General features: G+C 57.0%; 1 protein-coding gene across 1 annotated transcript in view; it reads left to right on the forward strand.

Annotated features, from left to right (window-relative positions):
* LOC140454540 (RNA-binding protein Nova-1-like) overlaps positions 1-27,524 on the forward strand; it is a 212,554-nt gene that overhangs the window by 126,778 nt on the left and 58,252 nt on the right. The window contains exon 3 of the mRNA XM_072549358.1: positions 23,886-24,052. Within this exon, the coding sequence (XP_072405459.1) occupies positions 23,886-24,052 (167 nt within the window). The remainder of the gene's footprint in view (positions 1-23,885; positions 24,053-27,524) is intronic.

Consider the following 27,524-nt stretch of genomic DNA (forward strand, 5'->3'; position numbering starts at 1 on the left):
CCTGCCTTGCTGTGTCCCTCCACCTCCTGACGCTGCCTGCCTTGCTGTGTCCCTCTCCATCTAGATGCTGCCTGCCTTGCTGTGTTATCTCCCTCCTGATGCTGCCTGCCTTGCTGTGTCCCCCTCCCTCCTGATGCTGCCTGCCTTGCTGTGTCCCTCTCCCTCCTGACACTGCCTGCCTTTCTGTGTCCCTCTCCCTCCTGATACTGCCTTCCTTGCTGTGTCCCTCCCCCTCCTGATGCTGCCTGCCTTGCTGTGTCCCTCTCCCTCCTGATTCTGCCGGCCTTGCTGTGTCCCTCTCCCTCCAGATGCTGCCTGCCTTGCTGTGTCCCTCCCCCTCCTGATACTGCCTGCCTTGCTGTGTCCCTCCCCATCCTGATGCTGCCTGCCTTGCTGTGTTCCCCTCCCTCCTGATACTGCCTGCCTTGCTGTGTTATCTCCCTCCTGATGCTGCCTGCCTTGCTGTGTTATCTCCCTCCTGATGCTGCCTGCCATGCTGTGTCCCTCCCCTTCCTGATGTTGCCTGCCTTGCTGTGTCCCTCCACCTCCTGACGCTGCCTGCCTTGCTGTGTCCCTCTCCCTCCTGATGCTGCCAGCCTTGCTGTGTTCCCCTCCCTCCTGATATTGCCTGCCTTGCTGTGTTCCCTCTCCCTCCTGATGATGCCTGCATTGCTGTGTCCCACTCCCTCCTGATACTGCCTGCCTTGCTGTGTCCCACTCCCTCCTGATGCTGCCTGCCTTGCTGTGTACCTCTGCGTCCTGATGCTGCCTGCCTTGATGTGTCCCTCTCCGTCTAGATGCTGCCTGCCTTGCTGTGTCCCTTTCCCTCGAGTTGCTGCCTGCCTTGCTGTGTTCCCCTCCCTCCTGATACTGCCTGCCTTGCTGTTTTCCCTCTCCCTCCTGATGGTGCCAGCCTTGATGTGTTCCCTCTCCCTCCTGATGCTGCCTGCCTTGCTGTGTTCCCTCTCCCTCCTGATGCTGCCTGCCTTGCTGTGTCCCTCCCCATCCTGCTGCTGCCTGCATTGCTGTGTCACCCTCCCTCCTGATGCTGCCTGCCTTTCTGTGTCCCTCAGCCTCCAGATGCTGCCTGCCTTGCTGTGTCCCTCTCCCTCCTGATACTGCCTGCCTTGCTGTGTCCCTCTCCCTCCTGATGCTGCCTGCCTTGCTGTGTCCCGCTCCCTCCTGACGCTGCCTGCCTTGCTGTGTCCCTCCCCATCCTGCTGCTGCCTGCATTGCTGTGTCCCCCTCCCTCCTGAAGCTGCCTGCCTTGCTTTGTCCCCCTCCCTCCTGAAGCTGCCTGCCTTGTTGTGTCACCGTCCCTCCTGATGCTGCCTGCCTTGATGTGTCCCTCCCCTTCCTGATGCTGCCTGCCTTGCTGTGTCCCTCCACCTCCTGACGCTGCCTGCCTTGCTGTGTCCCCCTCCCCCCGATACTGCCTGCCTTGTTGTGTCCCTCTCCCTCCTGATGCTGCCTGCCTTGCTGTGTCCCTCTCCCTCCTGATGCTGCCTGCCTTGCTGTGTTATCTCGCTCCTGATGCTGCCTGCCTTGCAGTGTCCCCCTCCCTCCTGATGCTGCCTGCCTTGTTCTGTCCCTCTCCCTCCTGTTGCTGCCTGCCTTGCTGTGTCCCCCTCCCTCCTGATGCTGCCTGTCTTGCTGTGTCCCTCCACCTCCTGACGCTGCCTGCCTTGCTGTGTCCCTCTCCCTCCTGATGCAGCCACCCTTGCTGTGTTCCCCTCCCTCCTGATATTGTCTGCCTTGCTGTGTTCCCTCTCCCTCCTGATGGTGCCTGCATTGCTGTGTCCCTCAGCCTCCTGATACTGCCTGCCTTGCTGTGTCCCACTCCCTCCTGATGCTGCCTGCCTTGCTGTGTCCCTTCCCTCGAGATGCTGCCTGCCTTGCTGTGTCCCTCAGCCTCCAGATGCTGCCTGCCTTGCTGTGTCCCTCTCCCTCCTGATACTGCCTGCCTTGCTGTGTCCCCCTCCGTCTAGATGCTGCCTGCCTTGCTGTGTCCCTTTCCCTCGAGATGCTGCCTGCCTTGCTGTGTTCCCCTCCCTCCTGATACTGCCTGCCTTGCTGTGTCCCTCTCCCTCCTGATGCTGCCTGCCTTGCTGTGTCCCTCTCCCTCCTGATGCTGCCTGCCTTGCTGTGTCCCTCTCCCTCCTGATGCTGCCTGCCTTGCTGTGTCCCGCTCCCTCCAGATGCTGCCTGCCTTGCTGTGTCCCTCCCCATCCTGCTGCTGCCTGCATTGCTGTGTCCCCCTCCCTCCTGATGCTGCCTGCCTTGCTGTGTCCCTCAGCCTCCAGATGCTGCCTGCCTTGCTGTGTCCCTCTCCCTCCTGATACTGCCTGCCTTGCTGTGTCCCTCTCCCTCCTGATGCTGCCTACCTTGCTGTGTCCCTCTCCCTCCTGATGTTGCCTGCCTTGCTGTGTCCCTCTCCCTCCTGATGCTGCCTGCATTGCTGTGTTCCCCTCCCTCTTGATGCTGCCTGCCTTGCTGTGTTCCCTCTCCCTCCTGATGCTGCCTGCATTGCTGTGTTCCCCTCCCTCCTGATACTGCCTACCTTGCTGTGTTCCCTCTCCCTCCTGATGGTGCCTGCCTTGCTGTGTCCCTCAGCCTCCTGATACTGCCTGCCTTGCTGTGTCCCTCCCCCTCCTGATGCTGCCTGCCTTGCTGTGTCCCTCTCCCTCCTGATGCTGCCTGCCTTGCTGTGTCCCTCTCCCTCCTAATGGTGCCTGCCTTGCTGTGTCCCTCTCCCTCCTGTTGGTGCCTGCCTTGCTGTGTCCCTCAGCCTCCTGATACTGCCTGCCTTGCTGTGTCCCTCTCCCTCCTGATGCTGCCTGCCTTGCTGTGTCCCTCTCCCTCCTGATACTGCCTGCCTTGCTGTGTCCCCCTCCCTCCTGATGCTGCCTGCCTTGCTGTGTCCCTCTCCCTCCAGATGCTGCCTGCCTTGATGTGTCCCTCTCCCTCCTGCTGCTGACTGCATTGCTGTGTCCCCCTCCCTCCTGATGCTGCCTGCCTTGCTATGTCCCTCTCCCTCCTGATGCTGCCTGCCTTGCTGTGTCCCTCTCCCTCCTGATGCTGCCTGCCTTGCTGTGTCCCTCTCCCTCCTGATGCTGCCTGCCTTGCTGTGTCCCTCTCCCTCCTGATGCTGCCTGCCTTGCTGTGTCCCTCTCCCTCCTGAAGCTGCCTGCCTTGCTGTGTCACTGTCCCTCCTGATGCTGCCTGCCTTGCTGTGTCCCTCTCCCTCCTGAAGCTGCCTGCCTTGCTGTGTCCCTCCCCATCCTGATGCTGCCTGCCTTGCTGTGTCCCTCTCCCTCCTGATACTGCCTGCCTTGCTGTGTCTCTCTCCCTCCTGATACTGCATGCCTTGCTGTGGCCCCCTCCCTCCTGATCCTGCCTGCCTTGCTATGTCCCCCTCCCTCCTGATGCTGCCTGCCTTGCTGTGGCCCCCTCCCTCCTGATCCTGCCTGCCTAGCTGTGTCACTGTCCCTCCTGATGCTGCCTGCCTTGCTGTGTCCCTCCCCTTCCTGATGCTGCCTGCCTTGCTGTGTCACTGTCCCTCCTGATGCTGCCTGCCTTGCTGTGTCCCTCCCCCTCCTGATACTGCCTGCCTTGCTGTGTCCCCCTCCCTCCTGATACTGCCTGCCTTGCTGTGTCACTGTCCCTCCTGATGCTGCCTGCCTTGTTGTGTCCCTCCCCTTCCTGTTGCTGCCTGCCTTGCTGTGTCCCACTCCCTCCTGATATTGCCTGCCTTGCTGTGTCCCTCTCCCTCCTGATACTGCCTGCCTTGCTGTGTCCCCCTCCCTCCTGATGCTGCCTACCTTGCTGTGTCCCTCCCCTCCCTGATGCTGCCTACCTTGCTGTGTCCCTCTCCCTCCTGATACTGCCAGCCTTGCTGTGTCCCTCTCCCTCCTTATGTTGCCTGCCTTGCTGTGTCCCACTCCCTCCTGATATTGCCTGCCTTGCTGTGTCCCACTCCCTCCTGATATTGCCTGCCATGCTGTGTCCCTCTCCCTCCTGATACTGCCTGTCTTGCTGTGTCCCTCTCCCTCCTGATACTGCCTGCCTTGCTGTGTCCCTCTCCCTCCAGATGCTGCCTGCCTTGCTGTGTCCCTCCCCCTCCTCATACTGCCTGCCTTGCTGTGTCCCTCTCCCTCCTGATGCTGCCTGCCTTGCTGTGTCCGTCCCCTTCGTGATGCTGCCTGCCTTGCTGTGTCCCTCTCCCTCCTCATGTTGCCTGCCTTGCTGTGTCCCTCCCCTTCCTGATGCTGCCTGCCTTGCTGTGTCCCTCCACCTCCTGTCGCTGCCTGCCTTGCTGTGTCCCCCTCCCTCCTGATGCTGCCTGCCTTGCTGTGTCCCTCTCCCTCCTGATACTGCCTGCCTTGCTGTGTCTCTCTCCCTCCTGATACTGCATGCCTTGCTGTGTCCCCCTCCCCCCGATACTGCCTGCCTTGTTGTGTCCCTCTCCCTCCTGATGCTGCCTGCCTTGCTGTGTCCCCCTCCCCCCGATACTGCCTGCCTTGTTGTGTCCCTCTCCCTCCTGATGCTGCCTGCCTTGTTGTGTCCCTCTTCCTCCTGATGCTGCCTGCCTTGCTGTGTCCCCCTCCCTCCTGAAACTGCCTGCCTTGCTCTGTCCCACTCCCTCCTGATACTGCCTGCCTTGCTGTGTTATCTCCCTCCTGATGCTGCCTGCCTTGCTGTGTCCCCCTCCCTCCTGATGCTGCCTGCCTTGTTCTGTCCCTCTCCCTCCTGTTGCTGCCTGCCTTGCTATGTCCCCCTCCCTCCTGATGCTGCCTGCCTTGCTGTGTCCCCCTCCCTCCTGATGCTGACTGCCTTACTGTGTCCCTCTCCCACCTGATGCTGCCTGCCTTGCTGTGTCCCTCTCCCTCCTGATGCTGCCTGCCTTGCTGTGTCCCTCTCCCTCCTGATGCTGCCTGCCTTGCTGTGTTATCTCCCTCCTGATGCTGCCTGCCTTGCTGTGTCCCCCTCCCTCCTGATGCTGACTGCCTTACTGTGTCCCTCTCCCTCCTGATGCTGCCTGCCTTGCTGTGTTATCTCCCTCCTGATGCTGCCTGCCTTGCTGTGTCCCTCTCCCTCCTGATGCTGCCTGCCTTGCTGTGTTATCTCCCTCCTGATGCTGCCTGCCTTGCTGTGTTATCTCCCTCCTGATGCTGCCTGCCTTGCTGTGTCCCTCTCCCTCCTGATGCTGCCTGCCTTGCTGTGTCCCTCTCCCTCCTGATGCTGCCTGCCTTGCTGTGTCCCTCTCCCTCCTGATGCTGCCTGCCTTGCTGTGTCCGCTTCCCTCCTGATGCTGCCTGCCTTGCTGTGTCCCTCTCCCTCCTGATGCTGCCTGCCTTGCAGTGTCCCCCTCCCTCCTGATACTGCCTGCCTTGCTGTGTCCCTCTCCCTCCTGATACTGCCTGCCTTGCTGTGTCCCCCTCCCTCCTGATGCTGCCTGCCTTGCTATGTCCCCCTCCCTCCTGATGCTGCATGCCTTGCTGTGTCCCTCACCTTTCTGATGCTTCCTGCCTTGCTGTGTCCCTCACCTTCCTGATGCTGCATGCCGTGCTGTGTCCCTCTCCCTCCTGATGCTGCCTGCCGTGCTGTGTCCCTCTCCCTCCTGATGCTGCCTGCCTTGCTGTGTCCCTCTCCCTCCTGATGCTGCCTGCCGTGCTGTGTCCCTCTCCCTCCTGATGCTGCCTGCCGTGCTGTGTCCCTCTCCCTCCTGATGCTGCCTGCCTTGCTGTGTCCCCCTCTCCGTCCTGATGCTGCCTGCCTTGCTGTGTTCCTCTCCCTCCTGATGCTGCCTGCATTGCTGTGTCCCTCTCCCTCCTGATGCTGCCTGCCTTGCTGTGTCCCTCACCCTCCTGATCCTGCCTGCCTTGTTCTGTCCCCCTCCCTCCTGATGCTGCCTGCCTTGCTGTGTTATCTCCCTCCTGATGCTGCCTGCCTTGCTGTGTTCCCTCTCCCTCCTGATGCTGCCTGCCTTGCTGTGTCCCCCTCCCTCCTGATGCTGCCTGCCTTGCTGTGTCCCTCCACCTCCTGACGCTGCCTGCCTTGCTGTGTCCCTCTCCCTCCAGATATTGCCGGCCTTGCTGTGTCCCTCTCCCTCCTGATGCTGCCTGCCTTGCTGTGTTCCCTCTCCCTTGCTGATGGTGCCTGCCTTGCTGTGTTCCCTCTCCCTCCTGATGCTGCCTGCCTTGCTGTGTCCCTCTCCCTCCTGATGCTGCCTGCCTTGCTGTGTCCCGCTCCCTCCAGATGCTGCCTGCCTTGCTGTGTCCCTCAGCCTCCAGATGCTGCCTGCCTTGCTGTGTCCCTCTCCCACCTGATACTGCCTGCCTTGCTGTGTCCCCCTCCCTCCTGATACTGCCTGCCTTGCTGTGTCCCTCTCCCTCCTGATACTGCCTGCCTTGCTGTGTCCCTCTCCCTCCTGATGCTGCCTACCTTGCTCTGTCCCTCTTCCTCCTGATGTTGCCTGCCTTGCTGTGTCCCTCTCCCTCCTGATGTTGCCTGCCTTGCTGTGTTCCCCTCCCTCCTGATGCTGCCTGCCTTGCTGTGTCCCTCTCCCTCCAGATGTTGCCGGCCTTGCTGTGTTCCCTCTCCCTCCTGATGGTGCCTGCCTTGCTGTGTCCCTCTCCCTCCTGATACTGCCTGCCTTGCTGTGTCCCTCTCCCTCCTGATACTGCCTGCCTTGCTGTGTCCCTCTCCCACCTGATACTGCCTGCCTTGCTGTGTCCCTCTCCCTCCTGATACTGCCTGCCTTGCTGTGTCCCTCTCCCTCCTGATGGTGCCTGCCTTGCTGTGTTCCCTCTCCCTCCTGATGGTGCCTGACTTGCTGTGTCCCTCTCCCTCCTGATACTGCCTGCCTTGCTGTGTCCCTCTCCCTCCTGATGGTGCCTGCCTTGCTGTGTCCCTCTCCGTCTAGATGCTGCCTGCCTTGCTGTGTCCCACTCCCTCCAGATGTTGCCGGCCTTGCTGTGTTCCCTCTCCCTCCTGATGGTGCCTGCCTTGCTGTGTCCCTCTCCCTCCAGATGTTGCCGGCCTTGCTGTGTTCCCTCTCCCTCCTGATGGTGCCTGCCTTGCTGTGTCCCTCTCCCTCCTGATACTGCCTGCCTTGCTGTGTCCCACTCCATCCTGATATTGCCTGCCTTGCTGTGTTCCCTCTCCCTCCTAATGGTGCCTGCCTTGCTGTATCCCTCTCCCTCCTGATGCTGCCTGCCTTGCTGTGTCCCTCTCCCTCCTGATGCTGCCTGCCTTGCTGTGTCCCTCTCCCTCCTGATGCTGCCTGCCTTGATGTGTCCCTCTCCCTCCTGATACTTCCTGCCTTGCTATGTCCCTCTCCCTCTAGATTCTGCCTGCCTTGCTGTGTCCCCCTCCCTCCTGATGCTGCCTGCCTTGCTATGTCCCTCTCCCTCCTGATGCTGCCTGCCTTGCTGTGTTCCTCGCTCCTGATACTGCCTGCCTTGCTGTGTCCCTCTCCCTCCTGATACTGCCTGCCTTGCTGTGTCCCCCTCCCTCCTGATGCTGCCTGCCTTGCTGTGTCCCTCCACCTCCTGACGCTGCCTGCCTTGCTGTGTTCCCTCTCCCTCCTGATGCTGCCTGCCTTGCTGTGTCCCCCTCCCTCCTGATGCTGCCTACCTTGCTGTGTCCCTCCCCTTCCTGATGCTGCCTGCCTTGCTGTGTCCCTCTCCCTCCTGATGCTGCCTGCCTTGCTGTGTCCCTCAGCCTCCTCATGTTGCCTGCCTTGCTGTGTCCCTCCACCTCCTGACGCTGCCTGCCTTGCTGTGTCCCTCTCCCTCCTGATGCTGCCTGCCTTGCTGTGTCCCTCAGCCTCCTCATGTTGCCTGCCTTGCTGTGTCCCACTCCCTCCTGATGCTGCTTGCCTTGCTGTGTCCCCCTCCCTCCTGATGCCTGCCTTGTGTGTCCCTCTCCCTCCTGATACTGCCTGCCTTGCTGTGTCCCACTCCCTCCTGATACTGCCTGCCTTGCTGTGTCCCCCTCCCCCCGATACTGCCTGCCTTGTTGTGTCCCTCTCCCTCCTGATGCTGCCTGCCTTGCTGTGTCCCTCTCCCTCCTGATGCTGCCTGCCTTGCTGTGTCCCCCTCCCCCCGATACTGCCTGCCTTGCTGTGTCCCCCTCCCCCCGATACTGCCTGCCTTGCTGTGTCCCTCTCCCTCCTGAAACTGCCTGCCTTGCTGTGTCCCACTCCCTCCAGATGCTGCCTGCCTTGCTGTGTTATCTCCCTCCTGATGCTGCCTGCCTTGCTGTGTCCCCCTCCCTTCTGATGCTGCCTGCCTTGTTCTGTCCCTCTCCCTCCTGTAGCTGCCAGCCTTTCTGTGTCCCTCTCCCTCCTGACGCTGCCTGCCTTGCTGTGTCCCTCTCCCTCCTGATACTGCCTGCCTTGCTGTGTCCCTCTCCCTCCTGATGCTGCCTGCCTTGCTGTGTCCCTCTCCCTCCTGATGCTGACTGCCTTACTGTGTTATCTCCCTCCTGATGCTGCCTGCCTTGCTGTGTCCCTCTCCCTCCTGATGCTGCCTGCCTTGCTGTGTTATCTCCCTCCTGATGCTGCCTGCCTTGCTATGTCCCCCTCCCACCTGATGCTGCCTGCCTTGCTGTGTCCCTCACCTTCCTGATGCTTCCTGCCTTGCTGTGTCCCTCACCTTCCTGATGCTGCCTGCCTTGCTGTGTCTCTCTCCCTCCTGATGCTGCCTGCCTTGCTGTGTCCCCCTCCCTGCTGATGCTGCCTGCTTTGCTATGTCCCTCTCCCTCCTGATGCTGCCTGCCCTGCTATGTCCCTCTCCCTCCTGATGCTGCCTGCCCTGCTATGTCCCTCTCCCTCCTGATGCTGCCTGCCTTGCTGTGTCCCTCTCCCTCCTGATGCTGCCTGCCTTGCTGTGTCCCCCTCCCTGCTGATGCTGCCTGCCTTGCTGTGTTCCCCACCCTCCTGATACTGCCTGCCTTGCTGTGTCCCTCTCCCTCCTGATGCTGCCTGCCTTGCTGTGTCCCCCTCCCTCCTGACGCTGCCTGCCTTCCTGTGTCCCTCTCCCTCCTGATACTGCCTGCCTTGCTGTGTCCCACTCCCTCCCGATGCTACCTGCCTTGCTGTGTCCCTCTCCCCCCTGATGCTGCCTGCCTTCCTCTGTCCCTCTCCCTCCTGATGCTGCCTGCCTTCCTCTGTCCCTCTCCCCCCTGATACTGCCTGCCTTGCTGTGTCCCTCTCCCTCCTGATGCTGCCTTCCTTCCTGTGTCCCTCCACCTGCTGATGCCGCCTGCCTTGCTGTGTCCCTCTCCCCCCTGATGCTGCCTGCCTTCCTGTGTCCCTCTCCCTCCTTACGCTGGCTGCCTTGATATGTCCCTCTCCCTCCTGATGCTGCCTGCCTTGCTGTGTTCCCCTCCCTCCTGATGCTGCCTGCCTTGCTGTGTTCCCTCTCCCTCCTGATGCTGCCTGCCTTGCTGTGTTCCCTCTCCCTCCTGATGCTGCCTGCCTTGCTGTGTTCCCTCTCCCTCCTGATGCTGCCTGCCTTGCTGTGTCCCTTCACCTGCTGATACTGCCTGCCTTCTTGTGTCCCACTTCCTCCCGATGCTGCCTGCCTTGCTGTGTCCCTCTCCCTCCTGATGCTGCCTGCCTTGCTGTGTCCCACTCCCTCCTGATGCTGCCTGCATTGCTGTGTCCCACTCCCTCCTGATGCTGCCTGCATTGCTGTGTCCCTCACCCTCCTGATACTGCCTGCCTTGCTGTGTTCCTCTCCCTCCTGATGCTGCCTGCATTGCTGTGTTCCCCTCCCTCCTGAAGCTGCCTGCCTTGATGTGTCCCTTTCCCTCCTGATGCTGCCTGCCTTGCTGTGTCCCCCTCCCTCCTGATACTGCCTGCCTTGCTGTGTTCCCTCTCCCTCCTGATGCTGCCTGCCTTGCTGTGTCCCCCTCCCTCCTGATACTGCCTGCCTTGCTGTGTTCCCTCCCCCTCCTGATGCTGCCTGCCTTGCTGTGTCCCCCTCCCTCCTGATGTTGCCTGCCTTGCTGTGTTCCGTCTCCCTCCTGATGCTGCCTGCCTTGCTGTGTCCCACTCCCTCCTGATGCTGCCTGCCTTGCTTTGTCCCCCTCCCTCCTGATGTTGCCTGTCTTGCTGTGTCCCTCTTCCTCCTGATGCTGCCTGCCTTGTTCTGTCCCTCTCCCTCCTGATACTGCCTGCCTTGATGTGTTCCCCTCCCTCCTGATGCTGCCTGCCTTGCTGTGTCCCTCTCCCTCCTGATACTGCCTGCCTTGATGTGTTCCCCTCCCTCCTGATGCTGCCTGCCTTGCTGTGTCCCTCTCTTTCCTGATGCTGCCTGCCTTGCTGTGTCCCCCTCCCTCCTGATGCTGCCTGCCTTACTTTGTCCCCCTCCCTTCTAATGCTGCCTGCCTTGCTGTGTCCCTCTCCCTCCAGATGTTGCCTGCCTTGCTGTGTCCCTCTTCCTCCTGATGCTGCCTGCCTTGCTGTGTCCCTCTCCCTCCTGATGCTGCCTGCCTTGCTGTGTCCCCCCACCCTCCTGATGCTGCCTGCCTTGCTGTGTCCCTCTCCCTCCTGATGCTGCCTGCCTTGCTGTGTCCCTCTCCCTCCTGATGCTGCCTGCCTTGCTGTGTCCCTCTCCCTCCTGATGCTGCCTGCCTTGCTGTGTCCCCCCACCCTCCTGATACTGCCTGCCTTGCTGTGTTCCTCTCCCTCCTGATACTGCCTGCCTTGCTGTGTCCCTCTCCCTCCTGATGCTGCCTGCCTTGCTGTGTCCCTCTCCCTCCTGATGCTGCCTGCCTTGCTGTGTCCCGCTCCCTCCAGATGCTGCCTGCCTTGCTGTGTCCCTCCCCATCCTGCTGCTGCCTGCATTGCTGTGTCCCCCTCCCTCCTGATGCTGCCTGCCTTGCTGTGTCCCCTCCCTCCTGATACTGCCTGCCTTGCTGTGTCCCTCTCCCACCTGATGCTGCCTGCCTTGCTGTGTTCCCTCTCCCTCCTGATACTGCCTGCCTTCCTGTGTTCCCCTCCCTCCTGGTATTGCCTGCCGTGCTGTGTCCCTCTCGTTCCTGATACTGCCTGCCTTGCTGTGTCCCCCTCCCTCCTGATGCTGCCTGCCTTGCGGTGTCGCTCTCCCTCCTGATGCTGCCTGCCATACTGTGTCCCCGAACTTCCTGATGCTGCCTGCCTTGCCGTGTTCCTCTCCCTCCTGATGCTGCCTGCCTTGCTGTTTCCCCCTCCCACCTGTTGCTGCCTGCCTTGCTGTGTCCCTCTCCCTCCTGATACTGCCTGCCTTGCTGTGTTCCCCTACCTCCTGGTACTGCCTGCCTTGCTGTGTCCCTCTCGCTCCTGATCCTGCCTGCCTTGCTGTGTCCCTCTCCCTCCCGATGTTGCCTGCCTTGCTGTGTCCCCCTCCCTCCCGATGCTGCCTGCCTTGCTGTGTCCCCCTCCCTCCCGATGCTGCCTGCCTTGCTGTGTCCCTCTCCCTCCCGATGCTGCCTGCCTTGCTGTGTTCCCCCAGCCTCCCGATGCTGCCTGCCTTGCTGTGTCCCTCTCCCTCCTGATGCTGCCTGCCTTGCTGTGTTCCCCTCTCTCCTGAAGCTGCCTGCCTTGCTGTGTCCCTCTCCCTCCTGATGCTGCCTGCCTTGCTGTGCCCCTCACCCTTCTGATTCTGCCTGCCTTGCTGTGGTCCCCTTCCTCCTGAAGCTGCCTGCCTTGCTGTGTCCCTCTCCCACCTGATGCTGGCTGTCTTGCTGTCTCCCTCTCCCACCTGATGCTGCCTACCTTGCTGTGTTCCCTCTCCCTCCTGATTCTGCCTGCCTTGCTGTGTTCCCTCTCCCTCGTGATGCTGCCTGCCTAGCTGTGTCCCTCTCTCTCTCTCGATAGTGCCTGCCTTGCTGTGTCCCCCTCCCTCCTGATGCTGCCTGCCTTGCTGTTTTTCCCACCCTCCTGATGCTGCCTGCCTTGCTGTGTTCCCCACCCTCCTGACGCTGCCTGCCTTGCTGTGTTCCCTCTCCCTCCTGACGCTGCCTGCCTTGCTGTGTCCCTCTCCCTCCAGATGTTGCCTGCCTTGCTGTGTCACTCTCCCTCCAGATGTTGCCTGCCTTGCTGTGTTCTCTCTCCCTCCTGATGCTGCCTGACTTGCTGTGTTCCCTCTCCCTCCTGATGCTGCCTGCATTGCTGTGTCCCCCTCCCTCCTGATGCTGCCTGCCTTGCTGTGTCCCCCTCCCTCCTAATGCTGCCTGCCTTGCTGTGTCCCTCTCCCTCGTGATGCTGCCTGCCTTGCTGTGTTCCCCTCCCTCCTGATGCTGCCTGCCTTGCTGTGTCCCTCTCCCTCCTGATACTGCCTGCCTTGCTGTGTCCCTCTCCCTCGTGATACTGCCTGCCTTGCTGTGTCCCTCTGCCTCCTGATGCTGCCTGCCTTGCTGTGTCCCTCTCCCTCCTGATGCTGCCTGCCTTGCTGTGTCCCTCTCCCTCCTGATACTGCCTGCCTTGCTGTGTCCCTCTCCCTCGTGATACTGCCTGCCTTGCTGTGTCCCTCTGCCTCCTGATGCTGCCTGCCTTGCTGTGTCCCTCTCCCTCCTGATACTGCCTGCCTTGCTGTGTCCCTCTCCCTCCTGATGCTGCCTGCCTTGCTGTGTCCCTCTCCCTCCTGATGCTGCCTGCCTTGCTGTGTCCCCCTCCCCCCTGATACTGCCTGCCTTGCTGTGTCCCCCTCCCTCCTGATGCTGCCTGCCTTGCTGTGTCCCTCCCCCTCCTGATGCTGCCTGCCTTGCTGTGTCCCTCTCCCTCCTGACGCTGCCTGCCTTGCTATGTCCCGCTCCATCCTGATGCTGCCTGCCTTACTGTGTCCCCCTCCCCCCTGATACTGCCTGCCTTGCTGTGTCCCCCTCCCTCCTGATGCTGCCTGCCTTGCTGTGTCCCTCCCCCTCCTGATGCTGCCTGCCTTGCTGTGTCCCTCTCCCTGCTGATGCTGCCTGCCTTGCTGCGTCCCCCTTCCTCCTGATACTACCTGCATTGCTGTGTCCCTCTCCGTCCTGATACTGCCTGCCTTGCAGTGTCCCTCTCCCTCCTGATGCTGCCTGCCTTGCTGTGTCCCTCCCCCCCTGATGCTGCCTGTCTTGCTGTGTCCCTCTCCCTCCTGATACTGCCTGCCTTGCTGTGTCCCTCTCCCTCCTGATACTGCCTGCCTTGCTGTGTCCCTCTCCCTCCTGATACTGCCTGCCTTGCTGTGTCCTTCTCCCTCCTGATGCTGCCTGCCTTGCTGTGTCCCCCTCCCTCCTGATGCTGCCTGCCGTGCTGTGTCCCTCTCCCTCCTGATACTGCCTGCCTTGCTGTGTCCCTCCCCCTCCTGATGCTGCCTGTCTTGCTGTGTCCCTCTCCCTCCTGATGCTGCCTGCCTTGCTGTGTCCCTCCCCCTCCTGATACTGCCTGCCTTGCTGTGTCCCTCCCCCTCCTGATGCTGCCTGTCTTGCTGTGTCCCTCTCCCTCCTGATGCTGCCTGCCTTGCTGTATTCCTCTCCCTCCTGATGCTGCCTGCCTTGCTTGTCCCCCTCCCCCCTGATACTGCCTGCCTTGCTGTGTCCCCCTCCCTCCTGATGCTGCCTGCCTTGCTGTGTCCCCCTCCCCCCGATACTGCCTGCCTTGCTGTGTCCCTCTCCCTCCTGATGCTGCCTGCCTTGCTGTGTCCCTCTCCCTCCTGATGCTGCCTGCCTTGCTGTGTCCCCCTCCCCCCTGATACTGCCTGCCTTGCTGTGTCCCTCTCCCTCCTGATGCTGCCTGCCTTGCTGTGTCCCCCTCCCCCCTGATACTGCCTGCCTTGCTGTGTCCCTCTCCCTCCTGATACTGCCTGCCTTGCTGTGTCCCTCCCCCCTGATACTGCCTGCCTTGCTGTTACCCTCCCCATCCTGATGCTGCCTGCCTTGCTGTGTTCCCCTCCCTCCTGATACTGCCTGCCTTGCTGTGTCCCTCTCCCTCCTGATACTGCCTGCCTTGCTGTGTCCCTCCCCCTCCTGATGCTGCCTGCCTTGCTGTGTCCCTCTCCCTCCTGACGCTGCCTGCCTTGCTGTGTCCCTCTCCCTCCTGATGCTGCCTGCCTTGCTGTGTCCCTCTCCCTCCTGATGCTGCCTGCCTTGCCGTGTCCCTCTCCCTCCTGATGCTGCCTGTCTTGCTGTGTCCCTCCCACTCCTGATGCTGCCTGCCTTGCTGTGTTCCCCCAGCCCCATGATGCTGCCTGCCTTGCTGTGTCCCCCTCCCTCCTGATGCTGCCTGCCTTGCCGTGTCCCTCTCCCTCCTGATGCTGCCTGCCTTGCTGTGTCCCTCCCACTCCTGATGCTGCCTGCCTTGCCGTGTCCCTCTCCCTCCTGATGCTGCCTGCCTTGCTGTGTCCCTCTCCCTCCTGATGCTGCCTGCCTTGCTGTGTTATCTCCCTCCTGATGCTGCCTGCCTTGCTGTGTCCCTCAGCCTCCAGATGCTGCCTGCCTTGCAGTGTCCCTCTCCGTCCTGATACTGCCTGCCTTGCTGTGTTCCCTCTCCCTCCTGATGGTGCCTGCCTTGCTGTGTCCCTCTCCCTCCTGATGCTGCCTGCCTTGCTGCGTCCCCCTTCCTCCTGATACTGCCTGCCTTGCTGTGTCGCTCTCCCTTCTGATGCTGCCTGCCTTGCTGTGTCCCTCCCCCTCCTGATACTGCCTGCCTTGCTGTGTTCCCCTCCCTGCTGATGCTGCCTGTCTTGCAGTGTCCCTCTCCGTCCTGATACTGCCTGCCTTGCTGTGTCCCCCTCCCTCCTGATACTGCCTGCCTTGCTGTGTTCCCCTCCCTCCTGATGCTGCCTGCCTTGCTGTGTCGCTCTCCCTCCTGATGCTGCCTGCCTTGCTGTGTTCCCTCTCCCTCCTGATGCTGCCTGCCTTGCTGTGTCCGCCTCCCTCCTGATACTGCCTGCCTTGCTGTGTCCCTCCCCCTTCTGAAGCTGCCTGCCTTGCTGTGTCCCTCTCCCTCCTGATACTGCCTGCCTTGCTGTGTCCCTCCCCCTCCTGATACTGCCTGCCTTGCTGTGTCCCTCCCCCTTCTGAAGCTGCCTGCCTTGCTGTGTCCCTCTCCCTCCTGACGCTGCCTGCCTTGCTGTGTTCCTCTCCCTCCTGATACTGCCTGCCTTGCTGTGTCCCTGTCCCTCCTGACGCTGCCTGCCTTGCTGTGTTCCTCTCCCTCCTGATACTGCCTGCATTGCTGTGTCCCTCCCCATCCTGATGCTGCCTGCCTTGCTGTGTCCATCTCCCTCCTGATGCTGCCTGCCTTGCTGTGTCCCTCTCCCTCCTGATGCTGCCTGCCTTGCTGTGTCCACCTCCCTCCTGATACTGCCTGCCTTGCTGTGTCCACCTCCCTCCTGATACTGCCTGCCTTGCTGTGTCCCTCTCCCTCCTGATGCTGCCTGCCTTGCTGTGTCCCTCTCCCTCCTGACGCTGCCTGCCTTGCTGTGTTCCTCTCCCTCCTGATGCTACCTCCCTTGCTGTGTCCCTCTCCCTCCTGATGCTGCCTGCCTTGCTGTGTCCCTCTCCCTCCTGATGCTGCCTGCCTTGCTGTGTCCCTCCCCCTCCTGATACTGCCTGCCTTGCTGTGTTCCCCCTCCCTCCTGATGCTGCCTGCCTTGCTGTGTCCCTCTCCCTCCTGATGCTGCCTGCCTTGCTGTGTCCCCCTCACTCCTGATGCTGCCTGCCTTGCTGTGTCCCCCTCCCTCCTGATGCTGCCTGCCTTGCTGTGTCCCTCCCCCTCCTGATACTGCCTGCCTTGCTGTGTTCCCCCTCCCTCCTGATGCTGCCTGCCTTGCTGTGTCCCTCTCCCTCCTGATGCTGCCTGCCTTGCTGTGTCCCCCTCACTCCTGATGCTGCCTGCCTTGCTGTGTCCCTCCCCCTCCTGATACTGCCTGCCTTGCTGTGTTCCCCCTCCCTCCTGATGCTGCCTGCCTTGCTGTGTCCCTCTCCCTCCTGATGCTGCCTGCCTTGCTGTGTCCCCCTCACTCCTGATGCTGCCTGCCTTGCTGTGTCCCTCTCCCTCCTGATGCTGCCTGCCTTGCTGTGTCCCCCTCCCTCCTGATACTGCCTGCCTTGCTGTGTCCCCCTCACTCCTGATGCTGCCTGCCTTGCTGTGTCCCTCTCCCTCCTGATGCTGCCTGCCTTGCTGTGTCCCCCTCACTCCTGATGCTGCCTGCCTTGCTGTGTCCCTCTCCCTCCTGATGCTGCCTGCCTTGCTGTGTCCCCCTCCCTCCTGATGCTACCTGCCTTGCTGTGTCCCCCTCCCTCCTGATGCTGCCTGCCTTACTGTGTCCCTCTCCCTCCTGATGCTACCTGCCTTGCTGTGTCCCCCTCCCTCCTGATGCTGCCTGCCTTGCTGTGTCCCTCTCCCTCCTGATGCTGCCTGCCTTGCTGTGTCCCCCTCCCTCCTGATGGTGCCTGCCTTGCTGTGTCCCCCTCCCTCCTGATGCTGCCTGCCTTTCTGTGTTCATCTCCCTCCTGATGCTACCTGCCTTGCTGTGTCCCTCTCCCTCCTGATGCTGCCTGCCTTGCTGTGTCCCTCTCTCTCCTGATACTGCCTGCCTTGCTGTGTCCCCCTCCCTCCTGATGCTGCCTGCCTTGCTGTGTCCCCCTCCCTCCTGATGGTGCCTGCCTTGCTGTGTCCCCCTCCCTCCTGATGCTGCCTGCCTTGCTGTGTCCCCCTCCCTCCTGATGCTGCCTGCCTTGCTGTGTCCCTCTCCCTCCTGATGCTACCTGCCTTGCTGTGTCCCTCTCCCTCCTGATGCTGCCTGCCTTGCTGTGTCCCTCTCCCTCCTGATGCTACCTGCCTTGCTGTGTTCCCTCTCCCTCCTGACGCTTCCTGCCTTGCTGTGTTCCTCTCCCTCCTGATGCTGCCTGCCTTGCTGTGTCCCTCTCCCTCCTGATGCTGCCTGCCTTGCTGTGTCCCTCTCCCTCCTGATGCTGCCTGCCTTACTGTGTCCCTCTCCCTCCTTTTACTGCCTGCCTTGCTGTGTCCTCTCCCTCCTGATGCTGCCTGCCTTACTGTGTCCCTCTCCCTCCTTTTACTGCCTGCCTTGCTGTGTCCTCTCCCTCCTGATACTGCCTGGCCCGCTGTGCTCTCCCAACCTCCTCCCTGCCCTTCTTGCATTCCAGCATCTGCAGTTTTTTAATGTCTCTAACTCACAGGATAGAGAAAGCCGAATCTCAGCTTGTGTTTCTCCTTGGCTCGCCATTGTCTATTCCCTTGTTGACCTACCTCACTCTTACTCTCACTCTCACTTGTCACTCTTACTCTCTCACACTCACTGTCTCTCTCTATCTCTCTCTCCTTCTCTCTGTCTCTCCTCTGTCTCGCCTGTCGCCTATTCCTTTGCCCCTCCGCACCTCCTGTCTTCATCATATATACCCCCTTTTCCTGGCTACCATCAGTTCTCAAGAGACATTAACTCCATTTCTCTCTCTGCACAAATGCTGCCAGACCTGCTGAGCCTCTCCAGCAGGCTCTGTTTTAGTTTCAGATTTCCTGCGTCCACATTTCTTTGTTTCATGTTATGGGGTTGACTCTTAACCGCCCTCTGACTTGGCCAAGGCAGAACCACCCAGTTTCAAGGGGCAATTAGGGATGGGCAGTGGATGCTGGTCATGCCCATGTCCCATACCAGCTTAAACAAAAGCACCACCATCCCCCACTCTCTCTCTCTCTCTCTCTCCCTCTTCCTCTCTCTTTCTCTCCCTCCCTCTCTCAGGCTGCCTGCTGGGATGTGATTATTAAAACGATCCCGATTTAGCAGCTCAGCGGTTCTTATTGTAAATGTCTGGATTAAGAACTGGTTCTGCCCCAAGCACTCCAGTGCACTGCACTGCATCACAGTGAACACCAGCCTCATGCACAAAACTGAACTGAGTTCTCCAAAAGCCTGGGGAATGAAAGGGGTGGCCGTACACAACCATCCACGAGTTTACCTTGGCTGTCACAACGGAGAGAGAGAGGGGAGTGGGGGGAGAGATGATTGCTGAGATTCATTGTATTGAAACATCGGTGAGAATTGTTTGACCTGGGATTATGTGTGGAGAACCAAATCTTCCTGACAGTAACAGGAAGACCAGGCAAATGCAGAACCTGTGATTAAGGGGTGATATAGTAGCTCAGTGGTTAGCCCTGCTGCCTCACAGCACCAGGGACCCGGGTTCGATTCCAGCCTCAGGCGACTGTCTGTGTGGAGTTTGCACGTTCTCCCCGTGTCTGCGTGGGTTTCCTCCGGGTGCTCCGGTTTCCTCCCACAGTCCAAAGACCTGCAGGTTAGGGTGGATTGGTCAGGCTAAATTGCCCCATAGTGTTCTGGACATGTAGGCTGGCTTGGGAAACACAGGGTTATGGGGATTGGATGGGCTGCCGTTCTGAGGTTCGATGGCCTGCTTTCATGCTATTCGACCTAGAAAATCTGGTCCTATCTGCGCAGGCGTTTCTAACAGAGCAAGAGTCTTTAATCCCTGGGAAGGGACGGGAGCTTTGATTTTAACGTGGAATAAAATGTACACCTTGGAGTGTGGCCTTTGGTTGTGTTCACTACGGCCTGGAGGTGGGATGGTCTTGATGTTAGTCACTTGTCATTTGGTGCTTTCAGACTGCACCTTGGAATTAGAGCAAACTCTAACCGGTTCCTGGTTACTGTGTTTTAACCAAGGAAGGTCTCAGTAGCAGTTAACCAGGAGTTCCCTCTCCTTTCCTGACCCAGAGCTCCTTTAATCCAAGCTTCCTGCTCCACACACATCTCACTGTCGAGTATCGATGGTCATCCTGTAGTTGGTGACTTTATGCGCAGATTTGCTCTGTCCGAAAATAAAAGCTGCCTTGTGTTCCCCCCCAATGTTTATTGAAGCATGTCAGGACATACCACAGGGAGAGGTATCGGGTCCTACAGCGCAGAAACAGGCCCTTCGGCCCACCCTGTCTATACCATCCAACAAACACCAAACAACACTAATCCCATTTCCCTGCACTTGGACCATAACCTGCTGTGCCCTGGCATTTGAAATACTAATCCAGATGACTTTTAAACATTGCCAGTGTCTCTGCAGCTGTGTTCTAGTGACAGCCAGTGCCACTGGGACTGTATCCCAGTGAGAGTCAGTGCCAGTGGAACTGTATCCCAGTGAGAGTCATTGCCAGTGAACTGTACACCAGTGAGACTCATTGCCAGTAGAACAGTATCACAGGGAGAGTCAGTACCAGTGGACCTGTATCCTAGTGACAGTCAGTGCCAGAGGAATGGTATCCCAGCGAGAGTCAGTGCCAGTAGAACTGTATCCCAGTGAGAGTCATTGTGAGTGGAACTGTACCCCAGTAAGAGTCATTGCCAGTGGAAATGAATCCCAGTGAGAATCAGTGCCAGTGGAACTGTACCCCAGTGAGAGTCATTGCCAGTGGAAATGTATCCCAGTGATAATCAGTGCCAGTGAAACTGTACCCCAGTGAGAGTCATTGCCAGTGGAAATGTATCCCAGTGATAATCAGTGCCAGTGAAACTGTACCCCAGTGAGAGTCATTGCCAGTGGAAATGTATCCCAGTGATAATCAGTGCCAGTGAAACTGTACCCCAGTGAGAGTCATTGCCAGTGGAACTTTATCCAAGAGAGAATCTGTGCCAAGTGAACTGTATCCCAGGGTGAGCGTCATTGCCAGTGGAACTGTATCCCAGTGAGTGTCAGTGCCAGTGGAACTGTATTCCAGGGCGAGAGTCAGTGCCAGTGGAACTGTACCCCAGTGAGAGTCATTGCCAGTGGAACTTTATCCAGGGACAATCAGTGCCAGTGGAACTGTATCCCAGTGAGAGTCAGTGCCAGTGGAACTGTATCCCAGGGAGAGAATCAGTGTCAGTGGAACTATATCCCAACAAGAGTCATTGCCAGTGAAACTGCATCCCAGTGAGAGTCATTGCCAGTGGAACTGTGTCCCACCGAGAGTCATTGCCAGTGAAACTGCATCCCAGTGAGAGTCAGTGCCAGTGGAACTGTATCCCAGTGAGAGTCAGTGCCAGTGGAACTGCATCCCAGTGAGAGTCAGTGCCAGTGGAACTGTATCCCAGTGAGAGTCAGTGCCAGTGGAACTGTATCCCAGGGAGAGAATCAGTGTCAGTGGAACTATATCCCAACAAGAGTCATTGCCAGTGGAACTGTGTCCCACCGAGAGTCATTGCCAGTGAAACTGCATCCCAGTGAGAGTCAGTGCCAGTGGAACTGTATCCCAGTGAGAATCAGTGCCAAGGGAACTGTATCCCAGTGAGAGTCATTGCCAGTGGAACTGTGTCCCACCGAGAGTCATTGCCAGTGCAACTGTATCCCAGTGAGAGTCAGTGCCAGTGGAACTGTATCCCAGAGAGAGAATCAGTGTCAGTGGAACTATATCCCAACAAGAGTCATTGCCAGTGGAACTGTACCCCAGTGAGAATCAGTGCCAGTGGAACTGTATCCCAGTGAGAATCAGTGCCAAAGGAACTGTATCCCAGTGAGAGTCATTGCCAGTGGAACTGTGCCCCACCAAGATTCATTGCCAGTGGAACTGCATCCCAGTGAGAGTCAGTGCCAGTGGAACTGTATCCCAGTGAGAATCAGTGCCAGTGAGAGTCATTGCCAGTGGAACTGTGTCCCACTGAGAGTCATTGCCAGTGGAATTGTATCCCAGTGAGAGTCAGTGTCAGTGGAACTGTATCCCAGTGAGAATCAGTGCCAGTGGAACTGTATCCCAGTGAGAGTCATTGCCAGTGGAACTGTGTCCCAGTGAGAGTTAGTGCCAGTGGAACTGTATCCCAGTGAGAGTCAGTGCCAGTGGAACTGTATCCCAGTGAGAGTCAGTTCCCGTGGAACTGTATGCAGTTTTCTCTTTACAAAATAATATAAGATTTATAAAACTATGAGGGGCCTGGAGAAGGTGAACAGCTGGTGTCTTTTCCCTCGGGTGGGGGAGTTCAGGACTCGGGGCGTATTTTTAAGGTGAGAGGAGGAAGGTTTAAAAAGGACATGAGGGGCAACTTATTCACTCAGAGAGTGGTTATACACTTCGAGGGGTACCATTAAAATGTTTAAAAGACATTTACATAAGTAGATGAATGGGAAAAAGTCAGAAGTCACATGACACCAGGTTATAGTCCAACAGGTTTATTTGAATTCACAAGCTTTTGGAGCGCTGCTCCTTCATCAGGTGAAGTCAGATGAAGTTCCAAAAACTTGTGATTTCAAACAAACCTGTTGGACTATAACCTGGTGTCATGTAGTTCCTGACTTAGTGCACCCCAGTACAACACTGGCTCCTCCACTTCATGAATAGGAAAGGATTGGGGGGGGGGGGGATATGGGTCAAGCACAAGTAGGTGGGACTGGTTTCGTTTGGGATTATGGGTCAGCAGGGACTGGATGGAGCGAAGGGTCTGTTTCCATGCTGTATGACCCTGTCCCTTCTGTGTCCAGCAGTTTCTCTCACACTCGCTCCCTCACTCCGCCTCGGTCCTCTGGAATAAGTGCCTGTTACCATCGGAGAGTTTAAAATGCCTTTCAGCTCGATGGATTTTCTTTTTAAACAAACGAGTCTCGGATTGCATTACAAAATAATGATTCAGCTGAAACAGTCCCCAGATGCTTGCTGTCGACAGCCTGGCGAGAGTCCATGACAGATGGGGTCCTTTGGGAAATGGACTGAGATTGAGGCGAGGTGTAATATGGAGGGGGATGATAATGCTGACACTGCCGTGAAGCCAGCTTTCAGACTGTTCCCATTGTTATCCCCAGGGGGCTGGAATTCCAGGAAGTCGGTCAGGAAATCAGGACAATCTTCCATTCCTTGGGATACTGCAGTGACAGCAGAAGCGCACTCACACACACACACACACTCACATCACTCACACACACACATCACACACACACTCACATCACTCACACACACAAACACACACACAAACACACACACACACTCATACACACACTCACACACACACACACACACACACACACACACACACATCACACACACACTCACACACACACTCACATCTCACACACACACACATATCACTCACACACACTCACATCACACACACTCACATCACACAAACACACACTCACACTCTCACACTCACAAACACACACACACACTACACCCTGATACACACACACACACACACACAAACACTCACGTACACGCACACTCTCACACACACACACTCACTCACACACAGACACTCTCACTCACACACACACACACGCACACACATACACCCACACACCCACACACCCACTCACCCACCCACATATACACATTCACACACACACGCACACTCACACAGACACACACACACACACAGACACTCTCACACACACACACACACTCACACAGACACACACACACACACACAGATGTTTTTCAGACATTGCCAGTGTCTCTGGAGCTGTACGCCAGTGAGAATCAGTGCCATTGGAACTGTATCACAGTGAGAGACATTGCCAGTGGACTGTACACCAGTGAGAGTCATTTCCAGTGGAACTGTATCCCAGTGAGAGTCAATGCCAGTGGACTGTACACCAGTGAGAGTCATTTCCAGTGGAACTGTATCCCAGTGAGAGTCAATGCCAGTGGACTGTACAGCAGGGAGAGAATCAGTGCCAGTGGAACGGTATCCCAGAGTGAGAGGGTTTCAGAAGGGAAATCAAAAGCAGAAATTTCTGGAAAAGCTCAGCAGCGTCTGCCAGAGAGCAATCCGAGTCACTGTTTTGGGACGAGTGACTCCACCTCAGAACTGGCTTGAGGGGAACAGGCTTGTCAGGGTACCGGGGATTGAGGGGGGCATGACTGGAGCGAGCCAGTATAGACACAATGGGTTGCATGGCCTCGTGCTGCCCTAGATTGGGTTGGGATATCTAGTCGGCATGGACGGATTGGACCGAAGGGTCTGCTTCCGTGCTGTACATCTCAGTGACTCTAACAGCTTCTTCCCCGCTGTTATCAGACTTATGAACAGACCCACATATATTACAGGTGATGTTTCTCTGTAGCTGTGACACTATATTCTGCATTCTGTGCTATTACCCTGATGTACTCATGTAAGGTAGCATTTGTCTGGATAGCATGCAAAACAGTACTTTTCACTGTATCATGGTACATGTGTCAACAATAAATCAAACTCATCACCCCAGCCACTGGTATCCTGCCTATTGCTATGACCAGTGGGCCACATCTACCTTACCCTGCAGATGTGGAGGAGCCGGTGTTGGACTGGGGTGGACAAAGTTAAAAATCACATGACACCAGATTATAGTCCAACAGGTTTGTTTGGAAGAACTAGCTTTCGGAGCACTGCTCTAACCACCTGATGAAGGAGCAGCACTCCGAAAGCTAGTGCTTCCAAATAAACCTGTTGGACTATAACCTGGTGTTGTGTGATTTTTTTTAACTATACCCTCCAGAGGTTGAGAGCATTGCAGGCGTTGACCTCAGGCAGTCATCAATTGAGTATTCCAGGGTTTCAGTTGGCACCAGTGGGAAGTAGCTTTCAAGTTTTCCTGAATTTAATCGAGATGGAGGCAGGAAGTCTTTGTCCTCTGTCCCATCTGATTCAGCCACTGCCCGTCTTCTTTGTCCTCTGTCCCATCTGATTCAGCCACTGCCCGTCTTGAGGCCCATGCCCCTCCAGAAATGGCAGCTCCTTGCCAGCGTTTCAGTCGAAGCGAGTTGGGTCATCATTGACAGTTGGTGGTTGTGTTTCTTCCCTTTGAGGTCAATGGCGCCGCCTTAAATTGGGTTCGGGCTCTTCAACGTCATGGGTCAGAGTGGGTCAACATCTCTGAGCTGTTCGCTCTGAACCTAATCACATCCCGAGGGTGAACTCTGATGGCTTCTCCCCCTCTTCTAGGCACCACAGAGCGGGTATGTCTGATCCAGGGGACGGTGGAGGCGCTAAACGCAGTGCACGACTTCATCGCCGAGAAGGTCCGAGAAATGCCGCAGAATGTGGGCAAGACTGAGCCAGTCAACATTCTGCAACCTCAGACCAACGTGAACCCAGACCGCATCAAGCAGGTGAGTGTCAGGGACTTACTGCCATTCAGAGGCTGTTTACTTCCAGGTCAAAGGAGAGGGAGCGAGGAAGAGGGGGAGAGAGAGAGAGAGAGAGAGGAGGGAGGGGAGAGGGAGGGAGGGACAGAGAGAGAGAAGGGGGGAGAGGAAGGGAGAGATAGAGAAAGCGAGCGAGAGGGGGGAGAGAGGGAGGGAGAGACAGAGAGAGAGAGCAAGAAGGAGGGAGAGAGAGAGAAAGAGCGTATGTGAGAGAGAGTGTGTGTGTATATATGTGAGAGAGAGAGTGTGTGTGTGTGTGAGAGAGAGTGTGTGTGAGAGAGAGTGTATGTATGAGAGAGAGAGTACCTGTGTATGTGAGAGTGTGTGTGTGTGTGAGAGAGAGAGAGAGAGAGTGTGTACGTGAGTGTGTGAGAGAGAGAATGTGTTTGTGTGTGTGTGAGAAAGTGTGTGTGCACGTGTGTGTGAGAGATGTTTGTGAGGTGCGTGCTTGTGGATTGAGGAATGCACATATGTTAGTGCATGAAGAATGCATTTGTGTTTGGATGGATGTGCAGTTGTGTGTAAGTATATATGTCTGTGTGTGTCTGAGGTGTGTATGTGTATGTATATCTTAGTTTCTTTGAAATGTGTGAGAGATGTGTATATGTGTGTGTGTGCATGTGTGTATACGTGCATATATGTGTTCTGTGCATGTGTGCATCTGTGTAAAGATATGTGTGAGACATGTGCATGTATGTGTATATATGTATGTGTGTGAGTATGTGTGTGTGTGTGTGCATGTGTGCCTGTGTGTGATTGTGTGTGTGTGAGAGAGAGTGGGTGTGTGTATGTGTGAATGTGTGAGAGTGTGTGTGTGTGTATGTATATGTGTGTGTTTGTATGTGTATGTATGTATGCCTCTGTGTGTGTGTGTGCCTGTGTGGGTAAGAGAGTGTGTGTGCGCCTGTGTGTCGGTGTGTGTGTGCGCCTCTGTGTTTGCGTGTCTGTGTGTGTGTGTGCCTCTGTGTCTGTGTGTGTGCCTCTGTCTGTGTGTGTGTGTGTGCCTCTGTGTTTATGTGTCGGTGTGTGTGTGCCTCTGTCTGTGTGTGTGCCTCTGTGTCTGTGTGTGTGCCTCTGTGTGTCTCTGTGTGTGCCTCCGTGTCTGTGTGCCTCTGTGTGTGTGTGTGTGTATGTGTGTGTGTGCCTCTGTGTTTATGTGTCGGTGTGTGTGTGCCTCTGTCTGTGTGTGTGCCTCTGTGTCTGTGTGTGTGCCTCTGTGTGTCTCTGTGTGTGCCTCCGTGTCTGTGTGCCTCTGTGTGTGTGTGTGTGTATGTGTGTGTGTGCCTCTGTGTTTATGTGTCGGTGTGTGTGTGCCTCTGTCTGTGTGTGTGCCTCTGTGTCTGTGTGTGTGCCTCTGTGTGTCTCTGTGTGTGCCTCCGTGTCTGTGTGCCTCTGTGTGTGTGTGTGTGTATGTGTGTGTGTGCCTCTGTGTTTATGTGTCGGTGTGTGTGTGCCTCTGTCTGTGTGTGTGCCTCTGTGTCTGTGTGTGTGCCTCTGTGTGTCTCTGTGTGTGCCTCCGTGTCTGTGTGCCTCTGTGTGTGTGTGTGTGTGTGTGTGTGTGTGTGTGTGTGTGTGTGTGTCTGTGTGTGTGTGTGTGTGTGTGTGTGTTTGTGTGTGTGCCTCTGTGTGTGTGTGTGTGTGTGTGTGTGTGTGTGTGTCTGTGTGTGTGTGTGTGTGTGTGTCTCTGTGTGTGTGTGTGTGTGTGTCTGTGTGTGTGTGTGTGTGTGTGTGTGTTTGTGTGTGTGCCTCTGTGTGTGTGTGTGTGTGTGTGTGTGTGTGTCTGTGTGTGTGTGTGTGTGTGTGTCTCTGTGTGTGTGTGTGTGTGTGTGTGTGTGTGTGTGTGTTTGTGTGTGTGCTTGGAAGTAGACTGGAATGATGAGGGGGTGAACCCTGGGCTGGTTGTCCTTGAGACTGAAGCTGAAGTAGATTACTGAGGGCAGTGTTTTAGAGAGAGTTTTACACGGTGTCTAATTCACAATGTTGCTGAAACAGGTTAGAAAGAATCCTGTCCTGAATCGTGTGTGAGAACACTGGCTCCGGGGGATATACTCCATTCCCCGGAATTGGTTTTCCTTGTGCTGGGGAAGGGGATTGGTCAGACACAGTGTGATTGTGACTAAATGGATTTGGGGGCAGGGAGGGCTGGTCTGTTTCTGAATAGGATGATCGGTTGATTTGTTCTTGGAATGTCAGCATCACTGGCAAGGCCTGTAATTGTTGTCCATCCCTAATAACCCTCGAGCAACAGAATAGCTAATGGTGCCATTTCAGAGGGCAGTTAAGAATCAATCCTATCAGTGTGAATCTGGAGTCACATGTCAGCCAGACCAGGTTAGGATGGGAGATTTCTTTCACTGAAGGGTATTAGTGAACCAGATGAGCTTGGCACCAATCTGGTAAATCCATTTTAGGACATAGGAAGAGGATTAGGCCAGTCAGCCCCTCGAGCCTGTTCCGCCCTTCAGTGAAATCAGGACTGATCTCTGGCCTTTGGACCCTGTCCCTCCACACCTCTGCTTAGCAACAATTTATCTCTCTGAAATTTAACATTAACAACTCCTCGGGTATACCAAACCGACCCAGCATTCCAAACCTCTTCCACCCTCTGTGCGTCAAAGTGCTTCCTGAACACTCTGGGCCTACTTGTCAGACTCAGCTCCTAATTTGAAAATCCCCAACCAGTGGGATTGTCTCTTCCAGTTAATATCTGAAGATTTCAATCAGATCAGGTCAGAACAGATCAGAACAGATCAGATCAGAACAGAACAGAAGAGTGCAGCACAGGAATAGGCCCTTTGGCCCTCTAAGCCTGTACCAACACCTAATGGCTTCCCAAACTAAGAACCTTTTGCCTCGACGCTGTCCCTATCCCTCTACTCCCTGCCTATTCATGTATCTGTGAGGGCGCCTCTTAAACTTCACAATCATATCCCCCTCCACCACCACCTCAATAGCACATTCCAGGCACTTACCACCCTCTGTGTAAAAAAAGCCTTTCCTTTCATCTCTTTTAAACTTACTCCCTTTGACCTTACTCCTACACGCCCTAGTCATTGACATTTCGACCCTGGGAAAAAGACTCTGACCGCCCATTCTATCCGTGCCTCTCAGAATTTTGAAAACCTCTATCAGGTCGCCCCCACTCAGCCTCCGACGTTCAAGTGAAAACTAACTGTGTCATAGCTAAAGCCTTCCAAGCAAGGCACCATGCTGTTAAAGCATTTCTGCACCCCCTCCAAAGCCTCCACATCCTTCTGGTAGTGTGGCAATCAGAACTGTACACGATATTCTGAACGTGGCCGAACTGAAGTTCGACACAGCAACAACGGGACTTGCCAATGTTTGCCCCTGACCAAGCATGCCATCTACCTTCTTGACCATCTGTGTTACTACTCTCAGGGAACTAGATCCCTCTGTATGTTAACGCCTGATTTGT

Source organism: Chiloscyllium punctatum, chromosome 29, assembly GCF_047496795.1.
Source record: "Chiloscyllium punctatum isolate Juve2018m chromosome 29, sChiPun1.3, whole genome shotgun sequence".
NCBI classification, from domain to species: domain Eukaryota; kingdom Metazoa; phylum Chordata; class Chondrichthyes; order Orectolobiformes; family Hemiscylliidae; genus Chiloscyllium; species Chiloscyllium punctatum.